The sequence below is a fragment of the Simochromis diagramma genome, unplaced genomic scaffold (genome assembly GCF_900408965.1).
Source record: "Simochromis diagramma unplaced genomic scaffold, fSimDia1.1 OVJJ01000208.1, whole genome shotgun sequence".
Lineage (NCBI taxonomy): Eukaryota > Metazoa > Chordata > Actinopteri > Cichliformes > Cichlidae > Simochromis > Simochromis diagramma.
In genome coordinates, this window is record NW_024386789.1 from 779,757 (window position 1) to 807,224 (window position 27,468).

Genomic DNA, 27,468 nt, shown 5'->3' on the forward strand with positions numbered 1-27,468 from the left:
ATTTTTGTAAGTACATTCTAAACTCTAAATATGAGAATATATAAACAGAATACACACACATTTGTTTCATGTAAGTTTACATTGACCCTGCTGGATCAGCTGGTGCTGTTTGTTTCTGCATGTTGCAAACAGGGAAATAGCAGAGTGCCCTCTGGTGGCTAAACTATGCAACGTCAATGCCTGTAACACAGTTGAAGGGTGTTTCTCCGGTCTCTCGTTTACACTATTCGTTTTAATTTATCCGCAGCTATAAATGCCAAAACCCATTAGCAAGTAACTAATATAAATAAAGTGGCTGACAGACAATGAATGATGCCCTCATTCACACCTACATCTGATTTAGAATCAGTAGTTAACCTAACAAGTGCGCCTTCTTAGGTCTCGTATAGAGAGAACCCATGCAGATACTGGGAGAACAGCGTGGATTCAATCCTAGGATGTTCTTGCTGTGAAGTCAGAGTGCCAAACTCTGTATCATACTAATTATTAAAATATCCAAAATCTAAATGTTATGACTGACTAAAAAATATAAAGTATGTTAGCATGGGAATCCTCACTTTTGAAAAAACAAAACAAAAACAAAAAACTAAAAAGCTAGAAAATAAATTCAAAATTTAGTCTATTTATTGAAAATTATGGGATGAAAATGCAAATAAGAAATCTGGACGTTATTAGGAAAGAGGATCATGTTTTCTCTCCAGCCTCTCTGACAGGTTCATGGGCTGTGTGCTGCCCTTCATAGCACCCTAGTTCAATAAACCTAATACCATTATCAGTGACAGTCAATTAAACATCTAAATGCCAATTTCTGAATGCTTTATGCTACGGCACAGAGGGCAATTGAAGATCGTTGGCCATTGACTGATTGGTCTGAATATGCTTTGGGGGGAATATTGAACTAGAGACACACTGAAAACATGCTTCATTTCTCTAGAAGTAACCTTTGTAATATCGCCTTCTTCTTCTTGCCCGTACATACGTTGCTTTTTTTCAATACAGCTGTCATTACGGGCTCATTTTGTGGATGAAAAAAAGGTCGTTTTTCTGGTCTCGCCGCAGCGTGGTATACAGAAAGTTTTGTCTCGCGAGGCGGCCCCACTGCCCGCAAAGACAGGCCGCGGCAAACAGCACAAGTAAGAAAGGGCAGAACAAGACGAAGACGGATGAAAAGGTTGTATCATGTGTTTGCTTTATTGAGAGGGAACACTGGTGAAAATTTCTGTCACATTGTATTGACACAGCAGGGAGTGGGAGAAAGGAGAAGCAGAAGAGGGGCTGAGCGATACAGAGAGAAGAAACAGTGAGAAGGAGGAGTGTTTGTTCTCTTTTTCTTCCCTCCTCAGCCTCAGACTTTTCCCTCCCTTTTTGTCCATTTGATGGTGTATGTGCTTCTGTGTGTGTGTGTGTGTGTGTGTGTGTGTGTACACAGTCTCTGGCACACTTGAATCTTTTACTGATTACTTCGCACACGTCACGTCTTTCTGAAGGGCTTTTAACGCTGGAGGATTATCAGGCAGTCGGGCGCTTTTTAACCCTTTTTCTGCCCTCCCTGCTGCAAGCAGGCAGTTGATGAATGCTTCAATGACGTCCCCATTCCAAAAACTTTGACACGCACTTTTTTCTAATCTTAACGACAAATTAATACACAGTTATTAAGCAACAGGACGTCCTCATGTTACTCGACGCGGCTGTTATACACCCTGTTATTGTCCTCTCCTGTTCACAGTTCAAATAGGAATTGAAAATGTTGCATGAACAGAGAACTATCGAGCATCATTGGCATCAGCAGTCGTGCTTAATATATTGTTTTCAGTTGTTTTGATAAGATTTTTTGTGTCTATATACTGATTACACATTAGCAGCTCCTTTTTGCAATGCAGTGCAAAATCAAAGGCAAAAAGCCTGAAAACCCCCCAATAGATACATATTTAACGTTCAATCAAATGAAGATCATTTCATGTGTCTGAGATGAGACCTAACGCACAAATTTGTAAATTTGCACCTAATCGACAGCCTTGCAATTACTGGCACTGCAGATGTCATTCGTTGACTTCAGCTTGAGGACATTTTCGAGATCCTTCCTCCTAGAAATAATAGCGAAATCTCGAAGCCTGGATTTTTAAAGCTTTTGATTAAAGACGGAAGATTTGTCAAGTTTAGTGTGGGCGTAGGGGAGTAACCAAATTAAATACGGGAAACGAGACCTTTCTGCTTGCTCACATGTGTCATCTCTAAGGTGGTCGTGTGTTTTGTCTCCGCTCCCTCCTTCTCCTCCTCATGTTTTCCTCTGTTTTATGTGTGTGTCCTGCTCATCCTTTTCCATTCAAACCCCCGTTTACCATGACAATAGTTGCCTGCAGAGACCCTCTCCCATGTATAGCCCGACCACCGCTACTGGCAGGAGCCCATTCAATCCCACAACTCGACTCAGGCTATAAAGACCCTGGCAAGACCAACCAGGCCCCCCTGTAAATGGTCGAAACCACACTTGTTCTGTCTGTTGGCTATACTATCAGGGAAGGGAGGCAGGGTGGTAGAGCAATTGGGTTTAAATACTTGGCTTTGTCAGGGGTAAAAAGGAGGCGTTCAGCTTTATGTGCCCAACAGTATAGAGCTGCAGACTGAATGGACAGGAAAACTGTTAAGGACAAACTGTCAAGTGTTTACTTTGAAAAGGAGGAACAAAGGAAATAGTGTATGACCAGATTGTTTCAAGATGAGATGTGCTCATGTGAGCTTATGTGCTAATTTACTCTGAGAAACCTTAATTATGCTGTATAACAAGTACTTGGGTTACCTTTTTAACTATGTGACCTTTCGCATCTAACTTGAAATGTCAGAGAAAGTCCAAAAATATTAGCTAATCTTGTTTTAAAGGATAAGCTAAGATTAGCTAAGATTAGCTAACTAGCTAAATGATGTCTACTTTTCATGTACACATTAATTTATCTTCTGACTTTCAGGGAAATTTGAACTCATTACCAACTTTTAAAGACAGTAAAGCGACAGATGGAGTTGCCATTTATAATAGTATATAACCATTTATTTGTTTTTGCTGAGTAAGGAAAATATGGACAAAAACTTGGTCCCTCAAGTCAGGTAAAAAGAGGCCTCAAAGCCCCTTCTTAATGAAGTTAAACAGCTACAATGCACACTACAACATAATTTCTTTGTACCCTTTCATCAATTTAGACTCATTACAAACTTGCATATGACTACTGTATCCTTACGTTCTTTTGCTTACCATGTATACGTTTTAAAAAATATATACTATTACATTAGCGTTGCCTACAGTTTTACTTGCTTACTTACTATTCAAGATTTGTTGAAAACTATAATTTACTTACTGTTGCTTGGTGACTGCACCAAATTATTTGGTAGCTGCGGTGAGCAACTCCTTCAATCGCAGTTTGATTACATGAGTCACCTGTTGGAAGCTAACCTGGCTCTAAATGATCATGGCCAGAATGACTGCAGTCTCTCAGATTTGCAAGGTTTGCAAATAATCACAGTCTAGTCTTTAAACACAAACTTGACTGCAACTTTTTTGCAACAATTTTTTTGCAGCAGGGAACTCTACTCAGCTGGTTGCTAACTACTTGAATTCCTGTTGTATTCCTACATAAAAGCAATGAATCTCTGTGCATGTTTGCTGATTTTTCACATTTTGTGATCTTGTTGCCATTGTATTGCCATCTTGACCAGTATTACCACGTATAGACGCATTACATAGTAATGTGTTGATGTAACATTTCAGTAAAACTTACCTTTTTGTTCCTGCACACCTGTAGCACAGTCGTGTGATTTCAGTTCCTGCACTGGGAAGAGGAAAATTGTGGGTTTTTGAAAAAAAAATTTAAAACTCAAATAAATATTTTCCTGTCACGTTATCTTTGTAATTACACATTTGTCACTGTCTCACACTCACATCTATGCATTAGACAAATGTAAGTCTATTATTCTTATTTTTTAGGGGCTTGTATTACTGGGCACCATGGGTGAACGGCTAGTGTCAATGCTTTAGGTCATTTTTACAAATCTTTCCTAAAATGCTCTGAGCAAAATGAGTTACAGCTGCAGAAAAGAAGTCAATTCAAAATCCAGCTTGCCTTAAAAATGCAGCCTGACAGTCTAATATGAGGACGTTTGAAACTGTAATGTACCCACTGATTCTGGAGGTCATTCTGTTTTGTGCAGATGATTGCCAAATTATAAGAAACACAGTCATAAAATGTTGCCCGCTCTCCTTGGTGATACTTGGAGGTCATATGGGTTAGCAGGCAACTATAGCCTCTTTAGCAGAAGCCATGTATGATTGCTCCCCATCTGAAGAGCTGCATTTGCTCCAAAATCAGTAATTTACTTGTGGGGCTTTTGCAAGGTCTCCATTTGATTGGGCAAGCTGTGTTTTGTGTGTGTGTGTGTGTGTGTGTGTGCATATATGATTATGTGTGTGCATGCCTTAGACCTTGGGAGGGCTGGCTGTGCAAGTCCCAGCTTGCCCCAGCGATGCCACACAGCCTGTCAGAAATGAAAGATAATGGCAGCCTACAGCCGGGAAATGTACGATATACACCAGTAATTCTTATGAGAACAAATACACAGCCAGCTGTAACACAAAAGCTGTGATATATGATCCAGCCACACTTACTGGCATTTTTTTTCCTGTTACAAATCTGGGATTATCTCTCTAGAGAGAGAAAGAGCTGAGAAAAGAAAGAACAAGGCACTTATCTGGAGGAAGAGTTGCATCCAACCGTTATTGACGCAGGTGACCCACAGTCAACAGATTGCAGTGTTTAAGATAAAACAGCTGACAAGTACTGCTTGTGTATCAGTGTGTGTGTGTTTGACTGTGTGTGTTCACTGACCTCACACAGCCAAACACCTATAAAGAAACAGAGCACAAATGCCTACAAATAAGCAATGAGAGGAAAGAGATTGTCGTTGATTTTACCTTAATCCTTTTTAGAGGGACGACAAAAGTTGTCGCAGAAGTTGTGATCAATTGGAGCCACCAGGTCGGATGTGGAATTTTCCACCAATTTGACCCAGGAAGTGTCACTTTTGTCTCTAGACTGAATCCTCTGAGCTGTCAGAGGCCAGTTAGCCGATTACAAGATCCTGGTATACAGTAACAAAGTAACGAAGAATAAAACCAATCAATACTATAGCTCATCAATGTTAGAATTTTCAAGCAAGTGTCAGAAATACAAAGCAAGGGAGTTTTAAAGATTAAAGCAGCATGGCTGGTGATAGTGTTTGGTCTGAACTCATCTTATGGATGAGTTCATGAAGCTGTGCCAAAAATATTCATGAGATGCTGAATTGCCTGTCAAATTGTATCTCCGAAAGGAGAGGCTCTGATTTGTTGCTCTGTGGAGAGATAATGGGAGTAGATGAGGAATAAGAGCGATGGGATGTTAAGACATTTCAAGAACTAAAATTGGGATTGAGGTTGATTTGGATTGTGATCATCGGAAGCTGAATGCATTTTCTTTGCATAAATTTGTAACGGAGATAAACATACAGTATCTGATCCAGTTTTGTGGTCGTCCTGCTATAAAAAAACAAAACAAAAACAAAAACCCAAAAACTGAAGTGAAGTTTTACATTAAAAAAAACAAATAATCTGCTGCTTAAAAGAAACTAAAATGGGTGAATACAACCAGAGGTGAAAAACGATATGATATATTACATTGTGTCTTTATTAATGGAATAGAAACTGAGCCAAAAAGCATTTTATGTGATGTTATTAATCTGTCATGTGGCAAACGTTAAATCCTGCTACAGCATTTCAGTCAGGTTGAGGTCTGGACTTTGACTGGGTCATTTCAGCACCTTTATTCTTTTCTTTTTCCGCCACTCTGTAGTAGATTTACTGCTGAGCTTGGGACCATTGATCTGTTGTATGATCTAATTTCAACCAAGCTTTAGCTGTTGCACACATCGTCTCACATCAGACTGTAGAATATTTTCAGCATACAGAGTTCACGGTTGAGTCAGTGACTCCAGGTGCTGTGGCTACAAATCATCGCTCCTTCACAGCTGATGTGACTTTTTTGTGCTGATGTGCTGTGGCTGTTCTTCACTGTGCATTATAATCGGAAATCTCCGCTTTGGTATTCTTAGTCCATTGTTCCAGAAGCCTTGTATTTCATTCGGGTGCAACTTTGCAAGCTTAAACCATGCTGCCATGTTCTCTTTTAAGAGGAGAAGCTTTCTCCTGGCAACCCTTCCAAACAAGTCCTACTTGTTTAGTCTTTTTCTAATTGTGCTGTCATCTTTAACATTTAACATACTAACTGAGGCCTGCAGAGCCTGAGATGTAGAGATGTAGCTCTTGGGTTTGTTGCAGTTTGACCATGGAGTGAAATTGCTTGGATGTCCATTTCTGGGAAGAATAGCATCAGTAGTTCAATAAGGATGTAATTTCTGTCAAATTTCATAAATGTAAGATATACACTGCTAAAATTAGCCCAGTCTTATCCCCCCTGTGAAAACTTTATTTGTTGACAGGTACAGGTGTAGTAAATGACTTAATAAGAAAAAAATCATCATTCAAAAACTGCATTTTGTATTTACTCTGGTTATGTTTGATTAATATTAAAACTCGCTTGATGATCTGAAACATGTAAGTGTGACAAATATGCCAAAAATTAAGAAATCAGGAAGGGCATAGGATGTGAACAAGTGGCCTCAAGCCCAAGTGATGGACTGTGATGTGCGCAGTTCTTTCAAGCACCACAATCAAAAGAAGAACTGAGGACATGTCAGATGGTACAGATGTTTTTTTGCGCAGGTATGATGATGGCGTGCTTTGTGTGCAAAATGTTTGCAAAGCAGTCACTTAGAGAACGAAACAATTAAAATGCTCAAGTTTTGTTTGGATCAAGAATACCAGCGGCACTGGTTTTACTTTCACCACGTGTCCATATCCTTCACATATACTGAGTCGTAATGGCCCCATAACACCATCGTGACTGACTGGTAACAGCCAGCAGCTGCTCCTCAGTCCGGGCAGGTCCAGGCTTGCCTTGTTCAATGATTATTCCTGCTTGTCTTACACTGGACACAATGGTCCCTTCCTCTTAGCCTTGCACAGCTATTGACCCAGTGCTAACCAATTGGAACAGAACGAAACGAGCGGGGTAACCAAACCGTTTCATTAAGAACAATAAGAGAAGTGCGATGTGGGAGAGCCACATTCCTGATGTCTGTAATCACTGCGTATATTAGTGGAAATGTGACAGGCTGTTGCCATTCTTATTCACCTCACAGAACTACGCAGTGCTTTAGTGGCTACTTGGCACTGCCACATCATTCAAGCCTGCGACATACTAGATAGTAATGATATAGTAATGATATCTCTGCAATAACTTTAAGGTACTGTGTTAAAGTCCGGGGCACTATTTAGAAATAGATTTACTTTTTATATCCAAGACAGGGATCTAGTAGCTCCCCTATTCATTCATTTATTCAAATTTTCCAGAAATTGAGCATTTGGTTAGTTTAGGTAAACCATCAAGTGAAGCTAAGCAGCAATCCTACCATGTCAGCTGATCTCAGTTCCTGCCCACATCAGCTGAAGGCTCAGCTGATACCCTTCTGTACATATGTCTGGCAAATCTCATAGCAGTTACAGCACCTGTGCAGGCCGCTTTGCAACCCACTTCCAATTCAGCTTTTAATCCTCTACCATTATCATATCTGTTGCCATGGATGCCTCCTCTTTTCTTAGTGGAGGTTATGTTTCCTAAAATAAACTTAAAACCAGTAATGGACCATTATGTCTTTGTTCTGGATACTGCAGATCTTCTGCCTCAATTTCACCTTATCCCTAGCATCCTCATCTATCACGCCAACCGTCCACATGTCTTCCTCCACTACATCCCTCAACTTCCTCTGAGGTCTTCCCATTTTCTCTATATTGACTATCCTTTGTCCAGTATATCCACTATCCCTCCTCTGCACATGTCCAAACCATCTCAGCTTTGCCCCTCTACACCATAAAAAAATACACCCTAAAAACATTAATATTCCGGCAGCTGGGGCACCAAAATAACACCAGAAAATAACAGAAAATAACTTTCCCATGAAAATATGGTTATTTTCAGTAATGACAATACAGTTTGTTGCCCTAATTTTCCATTGGATTTTGCCTTTTTCAAGTGCTTTTAAACATTAAATTAGGAACAATTTAATGTGATTAAACAATGAAATTACCTATAAACAAGGTCAATGAATGCGGCAATATGAATAATAATACTTAAATGTACAGAAATATATAGTTAACAGTTGGTTTAAATAATAACGGATTGCATTCATATAGCGCTTTATGAGACCCTAAAGGCACTTTACAATTCCCCTCTGGCCATCACCAGTAGGTGGTAGGTGAAGTGTCTTGCCCAAGGACACAATGACCGAGAGTGTCCGAGCCGGGGCTCGAACCAGCAACCTTCTGAATATAAGGCGAACTGCCAACTCTAGCATTACATTTGAATTTAACAGTTCAATCTTTCAAATAACTGACACATATTTGTGCAATTATGATGCATTTGTGAATGTATTTTAACAATCTACATATGCATATGTACAGACAAATACATTTAAAAAACAAGATAATTATGTTTTATTACATTTACAGTGATTTTACGTTAATTTACATTTGAAATGTAAGATCACAGTCTATTTATGTGAATTTAATGATATACTAGAAAAACAGTACAAAACTGTAAAATACACAGTAAAATACTTTTATATTACAATTTTTTTACAGTGTAATTTGGTCTCCAAACCGCTCAACCCGAGTTGTCCCTCTAATATACCATCTTATAAACCTTCTCTTTCACTCTTGCTGCTATGCTTCTGTCACAAATCACCCCTGATGCTTTACTCCACCCACGCCACCCTGACCACCCTTCACCTCCTTTGTACACAGTCCATTGTTGGCGTAATACTACAAATTTCAGTTTACAATTGCTGGGCAGATCAAATTTAACGGCACAATGACAGAACAGCACTTTACATGTATACACACTTCAGCATTGTTTTTGTTTTGTTTTTGTTTGGCAAACACAAGCACAAATCTTTGCATAAAAAGCAAAATCAGGAAAAAGAAGAGGACGTGGTTAAACAGCTGAGTCACAGATTGGCTGGTTTTCTTTCTTGCAGCTCTGGTGTTCAGCGTTGATTCCAAACTGCAGTTTAATGAAAAGTTTGTATGAACTATTAGAGGGATTTTTTAGTAAGAAGAACAAATATATTAAATAGGTGAATTGAATATGATGATATAGATCCATCCTTTTATTTATAGCTTTTAAGATTAGTTTGTAAAGGGACTGCTGGTATAATTATTGCTTCCATAGCATCCATCCTATTTGTAATACACTGATGTTAGTACTGAATTTCTCTAAATTTTATTTTACAAATGTACTATTTTATTTACTGATGAAAAAACAGTGTTAATGGGCTGCACATTGGCTTTGAGGAAAATCATTCCTATTGTCTTGTTAATATTTAAACCAGGACAGAACAGGTCAAGCTGCTATGTTAACCTTTCCATAGCCGTTCTCACTGTTGCTTCACAGCTGTTAACTCAACTGTGTAAACCATGTCTGTCTAAGTAGTTTTTGCACTTATGGACAGATGCAGTGAAATAGTTGCTGCACATTTAAAATTTGCGTCGGAGTCTTCAGGAGACAACTGGGTTGGATGTTGGGTGTTCACAGAGACCAGCTCAGGGACCTGGCTTTGCATTCTGGGTTTGGGCAATGATCCCATGGTGGATTTGTGTTTCCAAGAAGCTACCAACAGTGTTTCTGCCTCTTGGCAGAAATCTTAGTCCTTGTCCTCTTCTTCCCTTTCTGCCTCTAAAGTGACCGCCTATAGGATTCTCACTTGACATCATGTCCACATTGAGATCTGAAACGACCACCGGTTGTTGGAGAAAAATATGGATTTCCTAACTGAGTGACAGTGGTTCCTGGAGGTTGCTGGTGTCATTACTCTAAAAAAATAGACGTATTACACACATTACACAGAACACTTTTCTTAAAAGTAATTCAGTACGTTACTTAATTATTCCCAGGTCTGTTTGCTGGACATTCACTCAGCTGTAACATCATTCTGGGTTTTTGCCTAGCTTAGTGTCTGCATGCTTTCTGTGCAGATGCTTGCAAAGAGCCAAAGTTGTGTTAGCAGCATAATGCAGTTGTTTCTGTCCTGGATGCAGTTTGCACTTTAGCATTGCGCTCTCATCCTTTTGTGCAATAAAAATAAAAGTCATGCCCCTATCCACACCGTAGACTGCAGCACTGCTTTCCTCCTCTGGCACAAGAACTCAAATCAGCTGATTGTAGTGCAAGTGCAAGAACCAATAAGCGGAATCAGTCGGTAAGCAGACTAACAATTCCAAGCAATTGTTTGTTGCTTTAGAAAGACAATGCACCACTTACCTATCTAAAGCATCACAACCAATGTTGGCACATGAAGTCTGGACTCCATTTACAGCTGCTCAGCACTATAGGGGTATGCTGCAACAAACTAGAGATGCAGCCCTAAATCACTTTCTTTAAATTTGCAAGAGTGTGCACTTGCAGATGACCCCGCTCTCTTAACACGCTTTGAGCTTTGCTTTCATTTTGGGGAAGGGACTTGCTGTTCAGAAGCATTTGGTATATGCTACTAGTATATCAGTTACTCTATAAACATGAGTGGAAAAGAAAAGTTTAATAATGCTGCAGCCTACTACAAGGGGATATTGTTACTAGAAATTTGTTATAACTTTCTTCACAGTGTGGATAGAAAGCATCATCGGGTTACAAATGATGTTGGGTTCAGAATGTAGCTGTGTATATGTAATGTAATTCCTCTGATGCAATGTGTGTTACACTGTCGGTGTTATTGTTATTTTTTTGTCACAGTTCAGTTGTGGAATATTACAACATATAACCTAAATAATAGGGGTCCTAATACAGTTCCTTGAGGAGCACCCACTGATGACTTCATGTCAGCCCACTTAGTGCACGGTTAATTTTAGCACGCTTTTCTATTTTGCTTTTGAACGTTCTCTTCTCTTTCCCCTCCTCCCGTGTGTACTGTGTGAACATCTCATAACAATTCCATGAAAATGAATCCAGTGAGACGTAACCTACACACAGGGGGGAGCACAGGAAGGAGGGGGTGGGTGGTCACATAAACATGGACACGCAGAGCAAGGGGAAGAAAGAGAATTACTAACCATCGGAGAGAGTCTGAGAGGGCATTCAGGGAGAGAGCATTGTCAGAGTGATCGCTAATGAGGTACGTGCATGTCGGTGCACCTATGTGTGAGTGTTTGTTTGTTTGTGTGTGTATGTGAGTGTGTGTGTAATTAGTGACTGTGAGCCCATGAGTGCAGGATAAGAACAAGTCTTCAGGGCGGCTGGAGGACACATGGCATAGAAGGGGAGGATTGTCCTCTGGAGACGACAGAGACGTGTGTGTGTGTGCATGTGTGTGTGTGTGTGTGTGTTCGTGTGTTCGTGGACGGTGTTGCACCACTTTGATATTATTTGGCACAACTATCAACAAGATAATGTTGCATATAACAAAGTCCATTAAGAAACTAATGTCAAACCCAGCCCACAATTTCATGGAAAACATGAAACAAGACACACACACAGACACACGCACGCACATATATGTGCATGACTTGTTGTTTGGAAAACATGAACCAGGTCTGTGACCACTCGCAGTCAGTTGCCACCCTCATCTTGAGTGTATCAAGATGGCAATAAAACAATAATTTGCTATCAGCCTGCTATGAGTTTGCAACCGAATGGGGTCAAGTCGGCAATTATATGCAGTCTGTGATGATACGGCAATTAAATGTGATAAATTGGAAATTTGTATGAACTAACTCATATTCAGAGTCCATTCAGAACCTCATTGATTTGAAGCAGAAATTCAAATTTTCACAAGATTAGTGACATCACATAGGTGCTCTGCAACCTAGCTTTTATGTAGAAATGTAACCAAAATGCAACCAGATGGCAACCTATTGCAAAGAGACACGCTGCATATGAGTTGCACTTAGCAGCGTAGGCTGACAGACCGCAGCGTGTTGCCAATCATCAGTTTTTTTCTAGTTGCAAGGAGGTTGCTATCTTATTTTTGCTCTGGTGTGACTGAGCCATAATGGATCCAAGCTTTAAAGAAATGCAAATGAGCTACAGCTATAGTTGCAAATACAGGGAGTGCAGAATTATTAGGCAAGTTGTATTTTTGAGGAATAATTTTATTATTGAACAACAACAACCATGTTCTCAATGAACCCAAAAAACTCATTAATATCAAAGCTGAATGTTTTTGGAAGTAGTTTTTAGTTTGTTTTTAGTTTTAGCTATTTTAGGGGGATATCTGTGTGTGCAGGTGACTATTACTGTGCATAATTATTAAGCAACGTAATAAAAAACAAATATATACCCATTTCAATTATTTATTTTTACCAGTGAAACCAATATAACATCTCCACATTCACAAATATACATTTCTGACATTCAAAAACAAAACAAAAACAAATCAGCGACCAATATAGCCACCTTTCTTTGCAAGGACACTCAAAAGCCTGCCATCCATGGATTCTGTCAGTGTTTTGATCTGTTCACCATCAACATTGCGTGCAGCAGCAACCACAGCCTCCCAGACACTGTTCAGAGAGGTGTACTGTTTTCCCTCCTTGTAAATCTCACATTTGATGATGGACCACAGGTTCTCAATGGGGTTCAGATCAGGTGAACAAGGAGGCCATGTCATTAGTTTTTCTTCTTTTATACCCTTTCTTGCCAGCCACGCTGTGGAGTACTTGGATGCGTGTGATGGAGCATTGTCCTGCATGAAAATCATGTTTTTCTTGAAGGCTGCAGACTTCTTCCTGTACCACTGCTTGAAGAAGGTGTCTTCCAGAAACTGGCAGTAGGACTGGGAGTTGAGCTTGACTCCATCCTCAACCCGAAAAGGCCCCACAAGCTCATCTTTGATGATACCAGCCCAAACCAGTACTCCACCTCCACCTTGCTGGCGTCTGAGTCGGACTGGAGCTCTCTGCCCTTTACCAATCCAGCCACGGGCCCATCCATCTGGCCCATCAAGACTCACTCTCATTTCATCAGTCCATAAAACCTTAGAAAAACCAGTCTTGAGATATTTCTTGGCCCAGTCTTGACGTTTCAGCTTGTGTGTCTTGTTCAGTGGTGGTCGTCTTTCCGCCTTTCTTACCTTGGCCATGTCTCTGAGTATTGCACACCTTGTGCTTTTGGGCACTCCAGTGATGTTGCAGCTCTGAAATATGGCCAAACTGGTGGCAAGTGGCATCTTGGCAGCTGCACGCTTGACTTTTCTCAGTTCATGGGCAGTTATTTGGCGCCTTGGTTTTTCCACACGCTTCTTGCGACCCTGTTGACTATTTAGAATGAAACGCTTGATTGTTCGATGATCACGCTTCAGAAGCTTTGCAATTTTGAGACTGCTGCATCCCTCTGCAAGATATCTCACTATTTTTGACTTTTCTGAGCCTGTCAAGTCCTTCTTTTGACCCATTTTGCCAAAGGAAAGGACGTTGCCTAATAATTATGCACACCTGATATAGGGTGTTGATGTCATTAGACCACACCCCTTCTCATTACAGAGATGCACATCACCTAATATGCTTAATTGGTAGTAGGCTTTCGAGCCTATACAGCTTGGAGTAAGACAACATGCATGAAGAGGATGATGTGGACAAAATACTCATTTGCCTAATAATTCTGCACTCCCTGTAGACAAGCTGGAACATTAGTACAAAAATGTCACTGTGGATACACATCTTACAGTTTCAGAGAGCAGAGATTGTCTTATAACCTGCACATGCTTGATGTTTGTGAAGCTCGCAGATTAAGCAGCTACTAGATAAAGATTTATAGTGAATACACACACACACACACACACACTAGAGGGAGAAGGTTTTTCAGCATTAGTCCAGGTGGTGTATGGGACCATGTTGGGGGAGGGTGCTATAACATTACTCTCCATCAGCTCTGACATAGGTGGGATCATCAGCCAGGTGTGTGCAAGCCCTGCGGTACAGGTACACCTCCCCCTTCTCTCTCTCTCTCTCACACTCACACACACACACACACACACACACACACACACACACACACACACACACACACACACACACACACACACATATAAATACAGCCACCCCTCCCTTGCCCACTTAGTAGCCTCCTTCACCTGATGGCCAGGGTGCTGAGTCGGAGGAGTCTGTGTGTATTATTATGTGTTCCAGGCACAATGAAGAGAGAGGGTCTGTCAGTTGCCACCTGTTGGCCAGCTGTCAGGGTCCCATTTCAGGGTCACCTTTCCATCTTTCCACGCAATAGTTACATCTATCTATCTATCTATCTATCTATCTATCTATCTATCTATCTATCTATCTATCTATCTATCTATCTATCTATCTATCATACCTGCAAGTGACATAAGTTTAATTTACTCCTATCAGGCCCGAAAAACCAACCAACCATTACGACACTACACAAGGAGGTGGGGGGAGGTTCAGGGAGCACCGAAGGGGTATCTAAATGTGTCTCGTTTGATGCTGATCAATGGGTCGCAGATACCACCCTCTTCATGTTACATTACCATCTCTATGGGAGCCTTGATGGAGAGTTTCAGGGGTGGGGGTGTGCAAAATGGATGGATGGACTAGAAAAACCAAATGATGAATGAGTGATGGAAAAAGGGAGGCATGAAATGAGCATGAGGTGGAGGAGGAGGTGGACGTGACAGGGGTTGGATTGGAGAAGGGATCAGTGCAGAAGTGTGTGTGCGTGTTTGGGGGGGGGTGAGAAGGGAGAGATAATTTCCTCTGAGGAGTCTGAGTGGTGAGGTTGGGATGGGGAGGTGGGCAGGGTGGTGGTTGTTGTTGGGCGGGGGGGGGTAATGGCTTTGGGTGCTGCCTTAATTACACCAAGCAGCCAGTAGATGACAGAATGAGATTATTTTTCAGGAATTGTACGCAGGGTCATTAACTTGTCACTGTTAGTTGCTCAGCCATACAGCATATACACAACACAGAAAAAGGAGATCATAGGAGACTTCTTATAGTATAAAATCACAAATCACCACAAAGTTTTAGTTTATGAAATTTAAATAAGCCCACAGAGAAAAAGGAGGTTGAACTCGGCACCTTCTTCGTGTGAGGGCAACAGTGTTACCCATTTATCCACCCACTGTGCCACCATGCTGTCCAAAGAGTCCAGACAGTTCCAACTGTAGAAATTGTGCAAACAAAGCAGTGCAGTGATTTTTTTATAGTGCTCAAGTTTTATTTCACTTAAATGCTACGTATAAAAATCTCAACTCGGTTACTGGCAGTCTCGACTTGATCAACGTATAATCAAATTCATTTAAAAAAAAAAAACACACAATCTGCTGGTGATTACAAAACAACAAACAAAAAAAACAGCCTTTGGAACAATAGGTTTGGGGTTTGAATCCTGACCATGGCAAACGTCCAGTAAGTGTCCCCTGGCTAGGTCCTTCATGCTACTCAAGCTTACTTTGGGGTATGATTGAGAGACACATAACTGAAGCCATACCGGCTCAGTTGTTGAGGTACCAGGACACCACACCAGGCAGGTCCCCAGGTACAGGGTGTGCAAAGATACCCCTGAGACAATCCAGCACATAACAGCAGGGAGCAAGAGGCTAGCAGGCAGGGCATACATGGAACCCCAGAACCAAGTGGCCGGCATAGTATAGGGGAAAATGGGAGTCAAAATGGGAGACGGCCCTAAGGTGGTTGACCATAACCAAGCAAAGATCCTGTGGAACTTCTAGATACAGACGGACAAACCAAGTGATAGTGATAGAAAGTGACAGCAATATCAGGAAGAAGGAACAGGAGAAGCTGGGGAAATAGGGTGGAGGGTGAAGGCAACAGTGGTCCCAGTGGTAATCGCAGCAGTCGGGGCAGAAACCCCAAACTGGGCCAGTGTCTCCAGATCCCAGGAACATCCAAGATCTCGGTCCAGAAGAGCGCAGTCATAGGAACAGTAAAGATACTGCGCAGGGCCCTCAAGCTGTAAGGAGTGGGGAACTTTTCTTTTTTAAATTTATCTGTCTTTCTTTCTTTTTATGCATTCATATATAATTATTATTTGTTTGTTTCTTATAATTACAATTCAATTTAAAGTCCATTTAATTACTGGGGAATTACACCCTTGCACAGGCTGTATTATGAAGCGTTACTGTTTTTTCTTTCATGCTTGCAGAACTGTCTTAAAGCATCTAATCAAGCCGGATTTTGATCAAATATGAGATTTTTAGATTAATTAATTAATTGTCAATTAATTGTTAATCCTGCATTCCTGGCCCAGTTGCATATTAATAATAAAAGAGAGTAGGACAACAATTATCACAACACCAAAGTCAACTCCAGCTAGTCGTACAAAGACGACTTCTGCTCCATTGTGTATGCAGATCAGTGTTGTCCTCTTAGCTCCTCTCTAGCATAAGTGCGCACTTATTTAGAGTCAATTACAGACAAGACTTAATGAATGCCAGAGCAATCACACGTGTGTATGTGCATGCAAACGCCAGCGTGTGCGTGTGTCCGTGCGCGCTCAAAGAGAGGAGGAAGAAAGCGCCGGCGTCAACAAACCCATCGGTGCAACACGCGGTGAGCATCAGGGGCCGCAATAAGCGCTCTGCACGCTAATAAACCTTCTGCTTGAATTAATGACATTCAAATCCCCGAAAACACCACAACAGCATTGCTGTAATTTGAGCTTCGCACCCTCAGCGGCGGTCATGTTTCACCCAACCTGTAAGTTATTGGTCTCGGGTTGCCATCTATTGGCCGTTCCCCAAACGCAGCAAGACTTCTATTTGTCCGGCTCTGACCAGTGTTAAGAAATTAGCCATCAGTATTTAATGGTGTTTATAGTTTCAGTGTAAAAGGGCACTATCATCATTGTCGGCTTACGTTATTGCACTCACGAGGCGTCACATCTGATTTGATTCTTTCTGCGTGCCCAAGAGAGGGTTACTGATTATCTGACAAACCGAAAAGGTCAGTTTATATGCCAATTTCATTATGATATACCATACTCAGAATTTTAAAAAGAATCACTTCTGTTAGCAGTAACGTAAAGTAAAATATCTATATTCACTGAAACAAAAAGTGTACGTGTTTTTGAATTCTGTGTATTATAATGGATTCTCCATTTCAAGGAGTGATTAATGATGTTAATGTATTAAAAACACAACTTCAAAGTTAAGAAATAAATGTGTAAAATGACAGAAAATGATCTGGTAGCTCACTGGCCAGACTGTCCTGTAATTATAAAACAAAGTTTCTGTGTTAACTCACAGAAAATGGCCTTTTTTGTGGATTTGTTGTAAATAAATACACATTTATATAGTCAGTAGTGAAAAAACAATAACTTTTTTGTTATTTTATTGTTTATCTATTACTTGATTACTGTGGTGCAATATGAGCAGCTGTGGTGTTGGGGATGGGGTGTTGTTATCAGAAAAAGTCCAAAAAATGTGGCTTTTCCAAAGCCATTCAGCGGACCAGATTGGAGTCTTTTCCAGGCCAGTTCTGCCCCTGGTTGTCAACCATGGTCTAAAATAGGGGTGGGGAACTCCAGGCTTCAACGGCTGGTGTCCTGCAGGTTTTAGATCGCACCCTGGGTCAACACACCTGAATCAAATGATTAGTTCATAACAGGCCTCTGGAGAACTTCAAGACATGCTGAGGAGGTCATTTAGCCATTTAAATCAGCTGTGTTGGATCAAGGACACATCTAAAACCTGCAGGACACCGGCCCTCAAGGGCTGGAGTTCCCCACCCCTGGTCTAAAAGATCTGTGCGAGACACAGTCATTCATGACAATTCACAAACTCAAAAACCACAGACACAGTGGGCTCCAGTGGTGCAGTCTGGTAGAGAGTACTAACTTATGAAGCAACGCTGAGGTTGTGAGTTTAAGCATCAGTCTCTGGCTATCTGAGAACAGACAACACACAGTCACGGATTTTGTCCTCTTGTGTTCATTGCCAGGTAGCTAAAACGCCACCACTTTTAATAAAACACACACACATACACAAATTCACCTTTTAACAGCTTTCTACGATTGAGCGCATGAACCCACCTGTTTTTGTTTTTGTTGTTGTTTTTTGTAAACATATATATAAAAAAAAGAGGTGAATATTAAAAAAACAGAACATCCATTTGTGACTGGAGTGCTTTAAAGGCTGTGGTTTCCAGAGTGGTAAACAAATAAACAAAATGGCATTCCAGCCTCCAAATACTGAAGTAAAAAACATATTTGACATGATTTGTGTCTGAAAGTAGTTTCCACAGACATTAAAGTCAGAGGCTGTGCTGTATCAGTAAGGCACGCTGATGAATTTAGAGCCTTGTGTCCTTAGAGTTCACGGCAGAGCATCCAGGAAGCTGTGACTGCTGGGTAAAAAGTACCAAATAAAACTTCCATGTGGCCACTAAGGTGTACTGTTACTGGCCAGTGCAAGTGGACATTGATTAGCCCAGGACAAGATCAGTCACACACAGATCAGTTATTAGTCCATTGTTCTCCTTGTTTTCATGCATATTGAAGGCTTTCATGCACGTTGTTTTGTATATTGAAAAAATACATCTGGAATTCACCAGTCCGTACAAAATCTAGAAATACTGATGGTTTTATCAGTCGTAAGTGCTGCCAAGCACCATTTCACACATCCTATCTTATCAGTGGACATCAGCTTGGACTCCAAGGACTAACAGTCAGAGGAGGTGTGCGTTTAAATCGTACTTCTCGCAGAACTTGTCTGTGATGGGGATGCAGGTGAGGTACTCGCACCAGTCGCACTTCACGGGGTAGATGTAGAAGAGAACGGCCAGAGCGGAGAACAGACCCAGGAAGATCAGCAGGAAGACGCAGATTTGGACTCGCTTTCGGTACATATCGGAACGGCCGAAGCTGGTGGGTGAAACAAACAACAACAAAACAACAGTGACATCATTACTTCCCTCAGAGAACGGTCATTGTTTTGCATCAAACCTCTTAAATCATGAAAGTGATGAAGGGAATGAAAACACTGCATATAGACTGAGGTAACGTTCAGTCAAAGGAAAGAATAAAGAATCTAGAGGTAAGTCAAGTGAATGCTAACTAACTAGCGCCAGCTTAATTTAGCTTTAAATATAAAGTAGTGGCAACAGTTTTCAGTCTCTTCAATTTCCACAACATGTGAACCATTCCTTTCATTTCTTTATATTTTGCTTCCAAGGAGTCAGACCTTCCTTCAGCAGTAGTCCTCCAGGCTTTCTGAAGGTCTTTCACAGCTTTTCTTTGGACACTTACTGCTTTTTCACTCGTATTCAGAATCTGTTTTAAACTGTATCTTTAGGCACTTTGTTACTAGCAGCCTGTCTTAAAAAACATAGAAAATATAAAAGAAAAGAGGAAAGGAGAAGTAGTAGAAGCAGATAAACAGTAGATGAAAGTGTTTAAGAGATGCATCTGGCCCTTCAGTTAATCCCTCTACTCCATCAGACAACACTGAGGTATGCTAGATTACACAAGAGCTACACAAGAGCTGGACTGAACACACATAAAAGTGCGGTCACATTTTGACCTACCATGTAATACCATCTAGAAAGCATCTGATTAGCAGCTGCTTCATTTCTTAGCATTAAAATGGCCTCGAATGTACTGCCAATGCAGTAAAGCCTGGATAGAAAAGCACACAGAGCAATAGTCACTTACCTGATGTATGGGAGGAAGGCGAAGGACAGGAAGAATCCGGAAACGAAACCACAGATGTGGGCAAAGTTGTCGATCCAGGGAAGCAAACCGAAAGAGAAGAAGAACACAGAGATGGCCAACAGCTTAGCAAACGCTCGCCACGGTCGCTCGAGGATCTGCCAGCTCTGAAACAGCTCCACAAAAAGACAAGCCAGGATGCCGAACTGGCTGCCAGCAGGACCCACCTGGGAGGAAAAAGACAGGCACCAATAGATCGCACACAGATCGACTAAATGAAAACAATGTATAACTATGATATTTTTTGGCAACATCAACATCAGCTTGTACCTCTGCTCTATAGGGCAGGAAGATGGCAGAGGCCAGGTTGCCAGTGATGCCACTGAGCATGTAGATAATAGAGATTCTGAGCCAGCCAGCCAACTTCTCTATATCCCTCAGCACCGTCATCTGGAACAACACCGAAACCAAGCAGTGCAGAATTCTGCAGGGACAAGCAACCAGTTATCCTTAACATTCCACAAATGCATGCACATTTTCACTGAAGTATTCAGGCAACTAAGTTTTTCCCATAATTTAACATCTTCATGGCTGCTTTAAATACTGAAGGGAGAAAGGAAGAGTGCAGTCACCCAGCATGAAGAAACAGGGACAACCAGAGCCGAGAGAACTGATCAGGGACCTCTGGGTTGAGGAAAGGCAGCAAACCGCAGACATCGTCCATGCAGGCCACCTGACACAAATGAAAACAACAATACAATCAGTCAGGGTTACGGCTACAACAGTCAGTGATGCTCTGCTGCCACCTTGTGGTGGAATGTGCCAGAGGCGAATGCAGTCCACAGTCCATTCTGTTGCACTGTGCGCTGCAGGCTCCAGTGGCGCAATCGGTCAGCGCGCGGTACTTATACGACAGTAACCTGCAGAGCAATGCCGAGGTTGTGAGTTCGAGCCTCACCTGGAGCAACAATGTTTTAAATCACCAGGCTCTCACTTAAAGGAGCAAATTTACACTGGCCACTGTTTTTAAACATGCAGTTAAAAAAGGTGTGTGTGTGCTGTTTGTCCTACCTGTGAGCAGAGAGTAGCCTCCTCATGGAAGTAGCCATGCATAAAATCACAGTACTCTCTAGAAGTTATTTCACACCTGCAACACGAATTCAGGTTTTTAAGTAGAGATCAGTGTACTAATCTTTTATTCAAACACATGTATTATGTAATCAAAAGGTGGATCAGTTCCTTTTTTCACTGCACCATAAAGATACTGCTAATGTTTGACGCTGTTACTGAGCACGTGATGTAAATAAGTGATCCCGATCCTCACCGTCCTTTGGTTCCGATGCAGCAGGGCCGGCCTGTGATGGTGCAATCAATGTGGGGGAGGTTAGTGTGATTCCCCGAGTTGAACCTTGTGCAAACCTACAGATCAAAACCACAGTGAAAGTTTCTCATTGGATTACAGTTACAACAGTTTAGAGAAAAAAAAACACACACAAGGAGACAACTGTTTGCCTCACATTGACTTGAACCAAACCACTTAAATGCAATATTACATTAGTCTTTAGAGACTCTCTTGACTCTCTTGCAGTACAGTTGTACTGAGCTACAGTTGTATAATCAGACATCTTAGCCTTTTGGTATATGACTGGCTTAGAAACAGAATCATTGCTATCTGATACTACCTGATCCATGTATCTACTCGTTGATAAATAATAGTATCAGATGAACACTTGGCCCATCTGGAGTTAGGGGTAGGGTTTGGCTTTGGTTACGAATTTTAGCTGTAACACTGAAAAATGCTTAAAGACTTCAGTGGAAATGTATCTCCTAGTTTCCGAACAGTGGCCTGTTTAGCATGGATGTTGTGAGGTTAGACTGATAACATGTTAGTGCGCTTACAGGCCAAGAAGTGATGTCATCCGGCCACTCATGCGGTGAAACAGAGGCTGGCTCCAGACAGATTCTGCAAAATCAAAAGTACAAGAAATAAGAGTGAACACTGATGTCTTCCAGCAGGGTAAGTCGGCTCCAACAGCTCAGCCCACACATGGATAAAAACAAAGTCTGTCCGGCAGACTGTTGCTCTTGTCTTAAGTTATGAGTCCTTCATCCAAAATTGTTTTCTATTAAAGCTGAAGAATGATAATCATGTTACCTGGGGTCCTGATGGCAAACGGCACCATGTTGCCGGAGTTCACTGTTCAAAGAAGGAGCACTGGGGTGCTGAGGCCACTTCACCCACACTGCCAGTGTGCTCTGCAGAGCAAAGACATGCCATGTATATTCAGAATGCACTGACACTATACGTCAATGGACTGGTTCTTGTATAGCACTATCTGAGTACTGAAAGTGCTTTACACAACATGCTTCATTCACTGTTTTCTACCTAACATGCATACACACTCCAACAGCATCAGAGAGCAACTTGGGGTTAATATCTTGCCAAAAGATATTTGGCATGCAGACTGGAGCAGACAGGGATCAAACCATCAACCTTCCAATTGGTAGGTGACCTGCCCTACCAGCCAAGTTCTGAGTAGCATCAGTAAGGTATCATTTTCTAAGCACAAGTTTCAATAAAATCATAGTGTGCCTGAAATAATCAGGTCATGGTCGGTGCTGAGACTGACCGAACACTCCTCCTGTAGAGTCTGCAGGCAGCCGGAGCGATCATTCCTCACACAGCAGCCCGATTCTCTCTCTAGTGCTCGCTTCTCCTGGATCAGCTTGTGGATCTCTTCATCCTGACGCATGCACGGGGAAAACTTGGCTCCCAGGTGAATCAGCGCTTCCTGTGGCGAAGAAGAGATGACGTGACAATTTGAAAAGAAAAATGTCCATGTAGATCCTAACACTACGCCTCTGTCAAATAAGTCTTTCAAGACACCAGCCACAGAAAACAAACAAATACATTTGTGCATTCATTTCAACTGAAGATTGTGTCATTAATTTAAATTTAAATACTACTACAACAGAAAATGTATATTTTAACCATTTATTCCTTTATTTAGTCAAAAATCATACATGCATTTAATTTCGACATGCGTTTGAATCATTTAATTTTTAACTAACACTTAACCATTTTTCCATTGCTTTATTGTACTATTTATACATTATATTTATATGATATTTGTGTGTATTAGTAGCTAATGCAACAAGTGTTCATGAGTACATGAGCAGATTATACACACTTATGGTTAAAGAGGGCGTACAGCCTCTTTCAATTCTACATCACTTTGTTCTTTAATTATCGCATTCACAAGATTTTTAGAAAACTCGACTTCTGACCTCTGACCTTGAGGCAGAGGTCACTGAGATTCAAACTCACCTGCGATTTTTAGTAGTGTGAAAGATGGTGGATAAAAGACTGGAAGTACTTACAGAGCTCGGACCCACCCAGAAGTTTTGCTGTTGCACAAACTTCACGTTTTCGTAAACCCCCTTGTTCCTCAGCACCTCAAAAATAAAAAAATAATAAAAAATAAAAATCTCAATATTCAAAAATTTGTAACAAAGCAGCATTAAACCCTTATAAAAGTCGAACACTTTACTTACCGAGTCGACAGTTTCGTGTTGCGAGAAGCCGATAGGGGCAATACCGTAAATGGTGACAGCCAGAATGGTAATGAGCAGGTGGACGCAGGTGATCCAGTAGGTAAAAAAAGGCCTGGAGAGGGAAGCATTTTTAATGCATTGTCTACTTTTTGCATTTAAACATTTCTAAACAGCCACATCCCGTCTCACCTGTGATCATCCATGTCTTCAATCTGCCGCTTGACGTAGCTGTCTATGCGTTTGCGATACGACCGGTTAGTGAGACGTCCGACTATGCCCAGCCCGTACGGCCTCTTCTCTCTGGCAAAAAGCTTCTTAACCGGAACCACGATTCTTTGCCCTCGCTGCTGATGGCTGTTGACGCTCACCACCTCCTGTTTCAGGCGGACTTTGGGTTGGACCGCAGAGCCGGATTTTGCCTTCCGCCACCCTCGCTCTAAAGGCCTGAATCGGGGAGGAGGAAGCATTCTAAGGGATTGCAGCTCCTTTCATTTTTTTGTGTGCATGTGAAGGATACGGTGGAGACCTACATCATGAGATGACTCCTCTCTAGTTCGTTCCTATCCAGAGCGCTTCCCGTGAGCTCGCTCTCATCTAGCTGTTTGAGGGCAGCCTCCGACGGAGTCTCAAAAACCTCGTCAGCATAGCTGGACAACTCATCCTGCAGGCCTTCCTGCAAAGACTCATCTCATAAATACACCGTAGACAGTATTTTTAATTTATTTCACAGAAATAAGCACACATGTTTTTGCTACATGAAGTCTCTGCGGGCTATCGCATTCAGAAGATTGCAGAACTGAAAATTATGCTGCAGGAAGTTGTTATACTGAACGAAAAAATGCAAGCTTTATCAATCTGTGAATTCAAATGAATGTCACAGTGACTAAAAGTCGCTTTGGGAGAGTGTGTCCACTGCTCACTCTGGTGAAGAAAGAAGTATCTAGGTCATCGGGGAAATCCACAGTGTCATCTTCGAAGAAACTAGGAGGCATGAAACTCCGTCTGTGCCGCCGCCCAGCGGTGCTCTCGCCTAACGTCCGGCCCTGAGAAACGATCATAAACAGAACATTTCAAACAAAGATGGAGGAAATTTTCTAAATCACATCGACAAAAGCACCTTAATAATAAAGGTATTACTTTATCATTGCTAAATGAGAGCCACAAGGTGGCTCACTGGGTTCATGGTAATAGTGAAAAAGCTCTAACCTGCTCACCTATGAACCCCTCGGCGTCACACTTAAATGAAAAATCTAAGTATCATGTTTTTTGGCCTGTCTGTCACTGTAGCAACCAGAAAAATGCCCAACAGATTTACTTTCCCAAGTGGATCATTATGGCTTTTCCCATACTGGTCTACTTGATTGTCATTGCTTGTTCGATCTGCATTATTTATTTATTAATTTATTTTACTTTTAAGAAAAGAGAAGTTGGGAAGAAGCTCAACAGAAGGAGAGGGAAAGAAAAACAGAGAAGAAGAGAGACAGAGAGAAAAGATATAAAAGATCAGTTTGATCACCTGCTGGAAAAAAAAACACAAGCAAAAAGAGAACAACACAGTAGTGAAACTTTTCCTAAATCTTCCCCAAGTAGTTTTTGGTAACTAAACCTAAGCACTGATGCAAAAGAGTGAGACCGCGTATCTTAATGATGCGATGTGGCCTCGGCGGGTTTGCACCTATATGAGCTCAGCTCTTCCAGAGTGCTCTGAAAACAAAGCAGCAGATAACTGAGCATTCACTGGTGTTGTCACGGATCATCTGCTGGTAAAACCCCCAGTAATCCCCCCCCACCACACACACACACACTCTGAACAGCAGCATAATTGCTTTACATATGTGTTCTGTAGCTCGTGGTTCACACAAGGACAGTCACGTGCACACTGCTGTAAAGTATAGCGCCTGACTTTAATCCCCAACAGGACACGCAAATCTCCTGTTTTACACAACATGCTTGTGTACAGAAAAAAAACCTGCCAAATCATTATGGTAAGTGTATTTTTTCTGGGACAAATAAGAAATAACTTAATGTAAATCAAAGTCCTTTTATGGGCTATCTTACTAGAATCTGTTGCATAAGCTTTTAATACCAAGAAGGAGGAACATGCATGACTATCTTGACAGGCAGCAGTGTAGAAGAATTCAAAGACAGCAAGACCGTCTTAGGTAGGAATTCTGGAATAAACAACAAATATACACCTTCATTAGCGCCGCCGCCGCCTTGAGACTCATGACGGCGACAGATTCTCGCTTGCGTCGTCGTGGGAGACGATTGAGGGCAGAGCGGGAGCTGGAAAATGAGCAGAGGGAAGCTGTGCCGGGCGTCATGGGAGTTTGCAGGGCGCTCAAGCCATCTACTTCTTCCACATTGCGGAAGGCACGACCCCGAGCCAGGGGGTCTACGATCTGCACACAAACACAACGCGTCGCACAAGTGTGTTGGTTCACCACAACCTTTTTCTTTTAGCTCGATTGACACGACAGAACAGAAGAGGCAACAGGGATGCACATACACATCGATATTAGGGTTAAATTGATGTAAAAGGGGGTAAGTAGATTTTACTTCACATGTGCTTTATGTTTTACGTCTGATATTATCTTTTATACTAAAATTAAGGGCAAAGTTTCAGATAAATTTGCTAAACCAAGGGCTTTTTAGGCTACTAGCACTTAGCGGGCTACGCTGACATGCTATTAGCTACACAGAATTCACAATGAAAGGAGTACAGAATTATTAGCCCCTCCCCTCCCCCGCCATGAAAATTTAATTTTTAAGCATTTAACAGAGCAAGGAATTTCAACACAGCTTTTCCAGCATCCTAGATTTATTTTGAATGCTTACATTAGTATTACTGTGTACTGTGTGACTCAATTCATTCAATTCAATTCAATTCAATTTTATTTATATAGCCAAATCACAACAACAGTCGCCTCAATGTGCTTTATATTGTACAGTAGATCGTACAATAATAGATACAGAGAAAAACCCAACAATCATATGACTCCTTATGAGCAAGCACTTTGGCGACAGTGGGAAGGAAAAACTCCCTTTTAACAGGAAGAAACCTCCGACAGAACCAGGCTCAGGGAGGGGCGGGGCCATCTGCCGGGACCAGTTGGGGTGAGAGAAGGAAGACATTTCTTGATGATTTTTCAGTTCTTATAACTTTGAAATGCTGTGATAACTTTCTATATCCACCTCATTCTCTCAATAATTCTTTTTCTCAGCTCTAAAATGACTTCTTTGACTTTTGGGCTGATGCTTTCTAAAGTGACGGCTCAAAGTTTTGCTGTTTTAACTTGGGACTGAGGATATTAACCCTGGTCATTTTTCTTTTTTTCTGAAATAATTATATTTTTGTGTAACAACAGAAATAATTGATGCTTTCTAAAGACGTCTAATGTGTTTAAAAATGCTACTTGGAAAAACCAGGAGAAAAACTTACAATTTCATAGGGTGGCAATTAATTTTGCCGTCATCTGTAACTGTATAATTAATATCAGTGCTGCACTCATTATTGTGACTTTCAGTGGCTTGTTGTTTTTGCGGTTAGTCAAACAAATCGTCACTAAAAAGTTCTTTTTCTGTTAAGACCCCATCAATTGAACCCTACGAAAGCGGACAAAGCAAGGCGCTAAAGCGACCCCGATTTTCAAGATGTGACATGAAGAACAGGAGGAGAGAGGTGGGGGAGAAATGTGACGAAAGAAAAGGTGCCCATCTACGTCTCCATCCCTCTAACATGCGCCCCCCCCACATTGGCGCAGGCCTACCCTCTGCATGCCATAGTGGTGATGACTGGGGTGGAGGGGTGGGAGGTAGAGGGGAGGAGGGGTCTCAGTGCTGGCAAGGGAGAGATTGTCTTGGCTGTGAAGCTCCATCTCCCTCATCACCTGCGTCTTCAGACCCCCGTACAGATGACTGCAGTGCTGCAGGCTCTTCCTCCTCCATCGCTGGGTGCTGTCGCTGTCTTTACTCACCCCAAACCAGTCAGCCGTACCCCTGGGGGAGAGGACACACTCTGCTTAGTGAAAGCATATACTTTTTTTTGATGTAGAGGTAGTGTGTCAGAAATGAATCAGGTTCATCTTGGCACAGGAACTTAATA

At 41.6% G+C, this 27,468-nt stretch overlaps 1 protein-coding gene and 1 non-coding gene across 5 annotated transcripts in view; one reads left to right on the plus strand and one right to left on the minus strand.

Moving 5' to 3' along the window:
* Positions 1 to 18,084: 18,084 nt before the first annotated feature.
* The window catches only part of rhbdf1b (rhomboid 5 homolog 1b (Drosophila)), a 39,737-nt gene continuing 30,353 nt past the window's right edge, over positions 18,085 to 27,468 (minus strand). For 3 of the 4 annotated variants that reach the window (XM_040023145.1, XM_040023147.1, XM_040023148.1), the window contains 16 exons: positions 27,134 to 27,362; positions 25,559 to 25,765; positions 24,284 to 24,406; positions 23,894 to 24,036; positions 23,553 to 23,807; positions 23,364 to 23,475; positions 23,190 to 23,264; positions 22,439 to 22,600; positions 21,964 to 22,064; positions 21,708 to 21,771; positions 21,133 to 21,227; positions 20,880 to 20,955; positions 20,441 to 20,541; positions 20,139 to 20,292; positions 19,812 to 20,035; positions 18,085 to 19,022 (listed from right to left, as the gene is read on the minus strand). In XM_040023145.1, coding sequence (XP_039879079.1) covers positions 18,827 to 19,022; positions 19,812 to 20,035; positions 20,139 to 20,292; positions 20,441 to 20,541; positions 20,880 to 20,955; positions 21,133 to 21,227; positions 21,708 to 21,771; positions 21,964 to 22,064; positions 22,439 to 22,600; positions 23,190 to 23,264; positions 23,364 to 23,475; positions 23,553 to 23,807; positions 23,894 to 24,036; positions 24,284 to 24,406; positions 25,559 to 25,765; positions 27,134 to 27,362 — 2,317 coding nt within the window. In that variant the 3' untranslated portion in view covers positions 18,085 to 18,826. The remainder of the gene's footprint in view (positions 19,023 to 19,811; positions 20,036 to 20,138; positions 20,293 to 20,440; positions 20,542 to 20,879; positions 20,956 to 21,132; positions 21,228 to 21,707; positions 21,772 to 21,963; positions 22,065 to 22,438; positions 22,601 to 23,189; positions 23,265 to 23,363; positions 23,476 to 23,552; positions 23,808 to 23,893; positions 24,037 to 24,283; positions 24,407 to 25,558; positions 25,766 to 27,133; positions 27,363 to 27,468) is intronic. The other variant, XM_040023146.1, reaches the window with a different exon arrangement.
* On the plus strand, positions 20,681 to 20,774 carry trnai-uau. The gene is made up of 2 exons: positions 20,681 to 20,718; positions 20,739 to 20,774. It is a non-coding gene; the product is annotated as a tRNA-Ile (tRNA).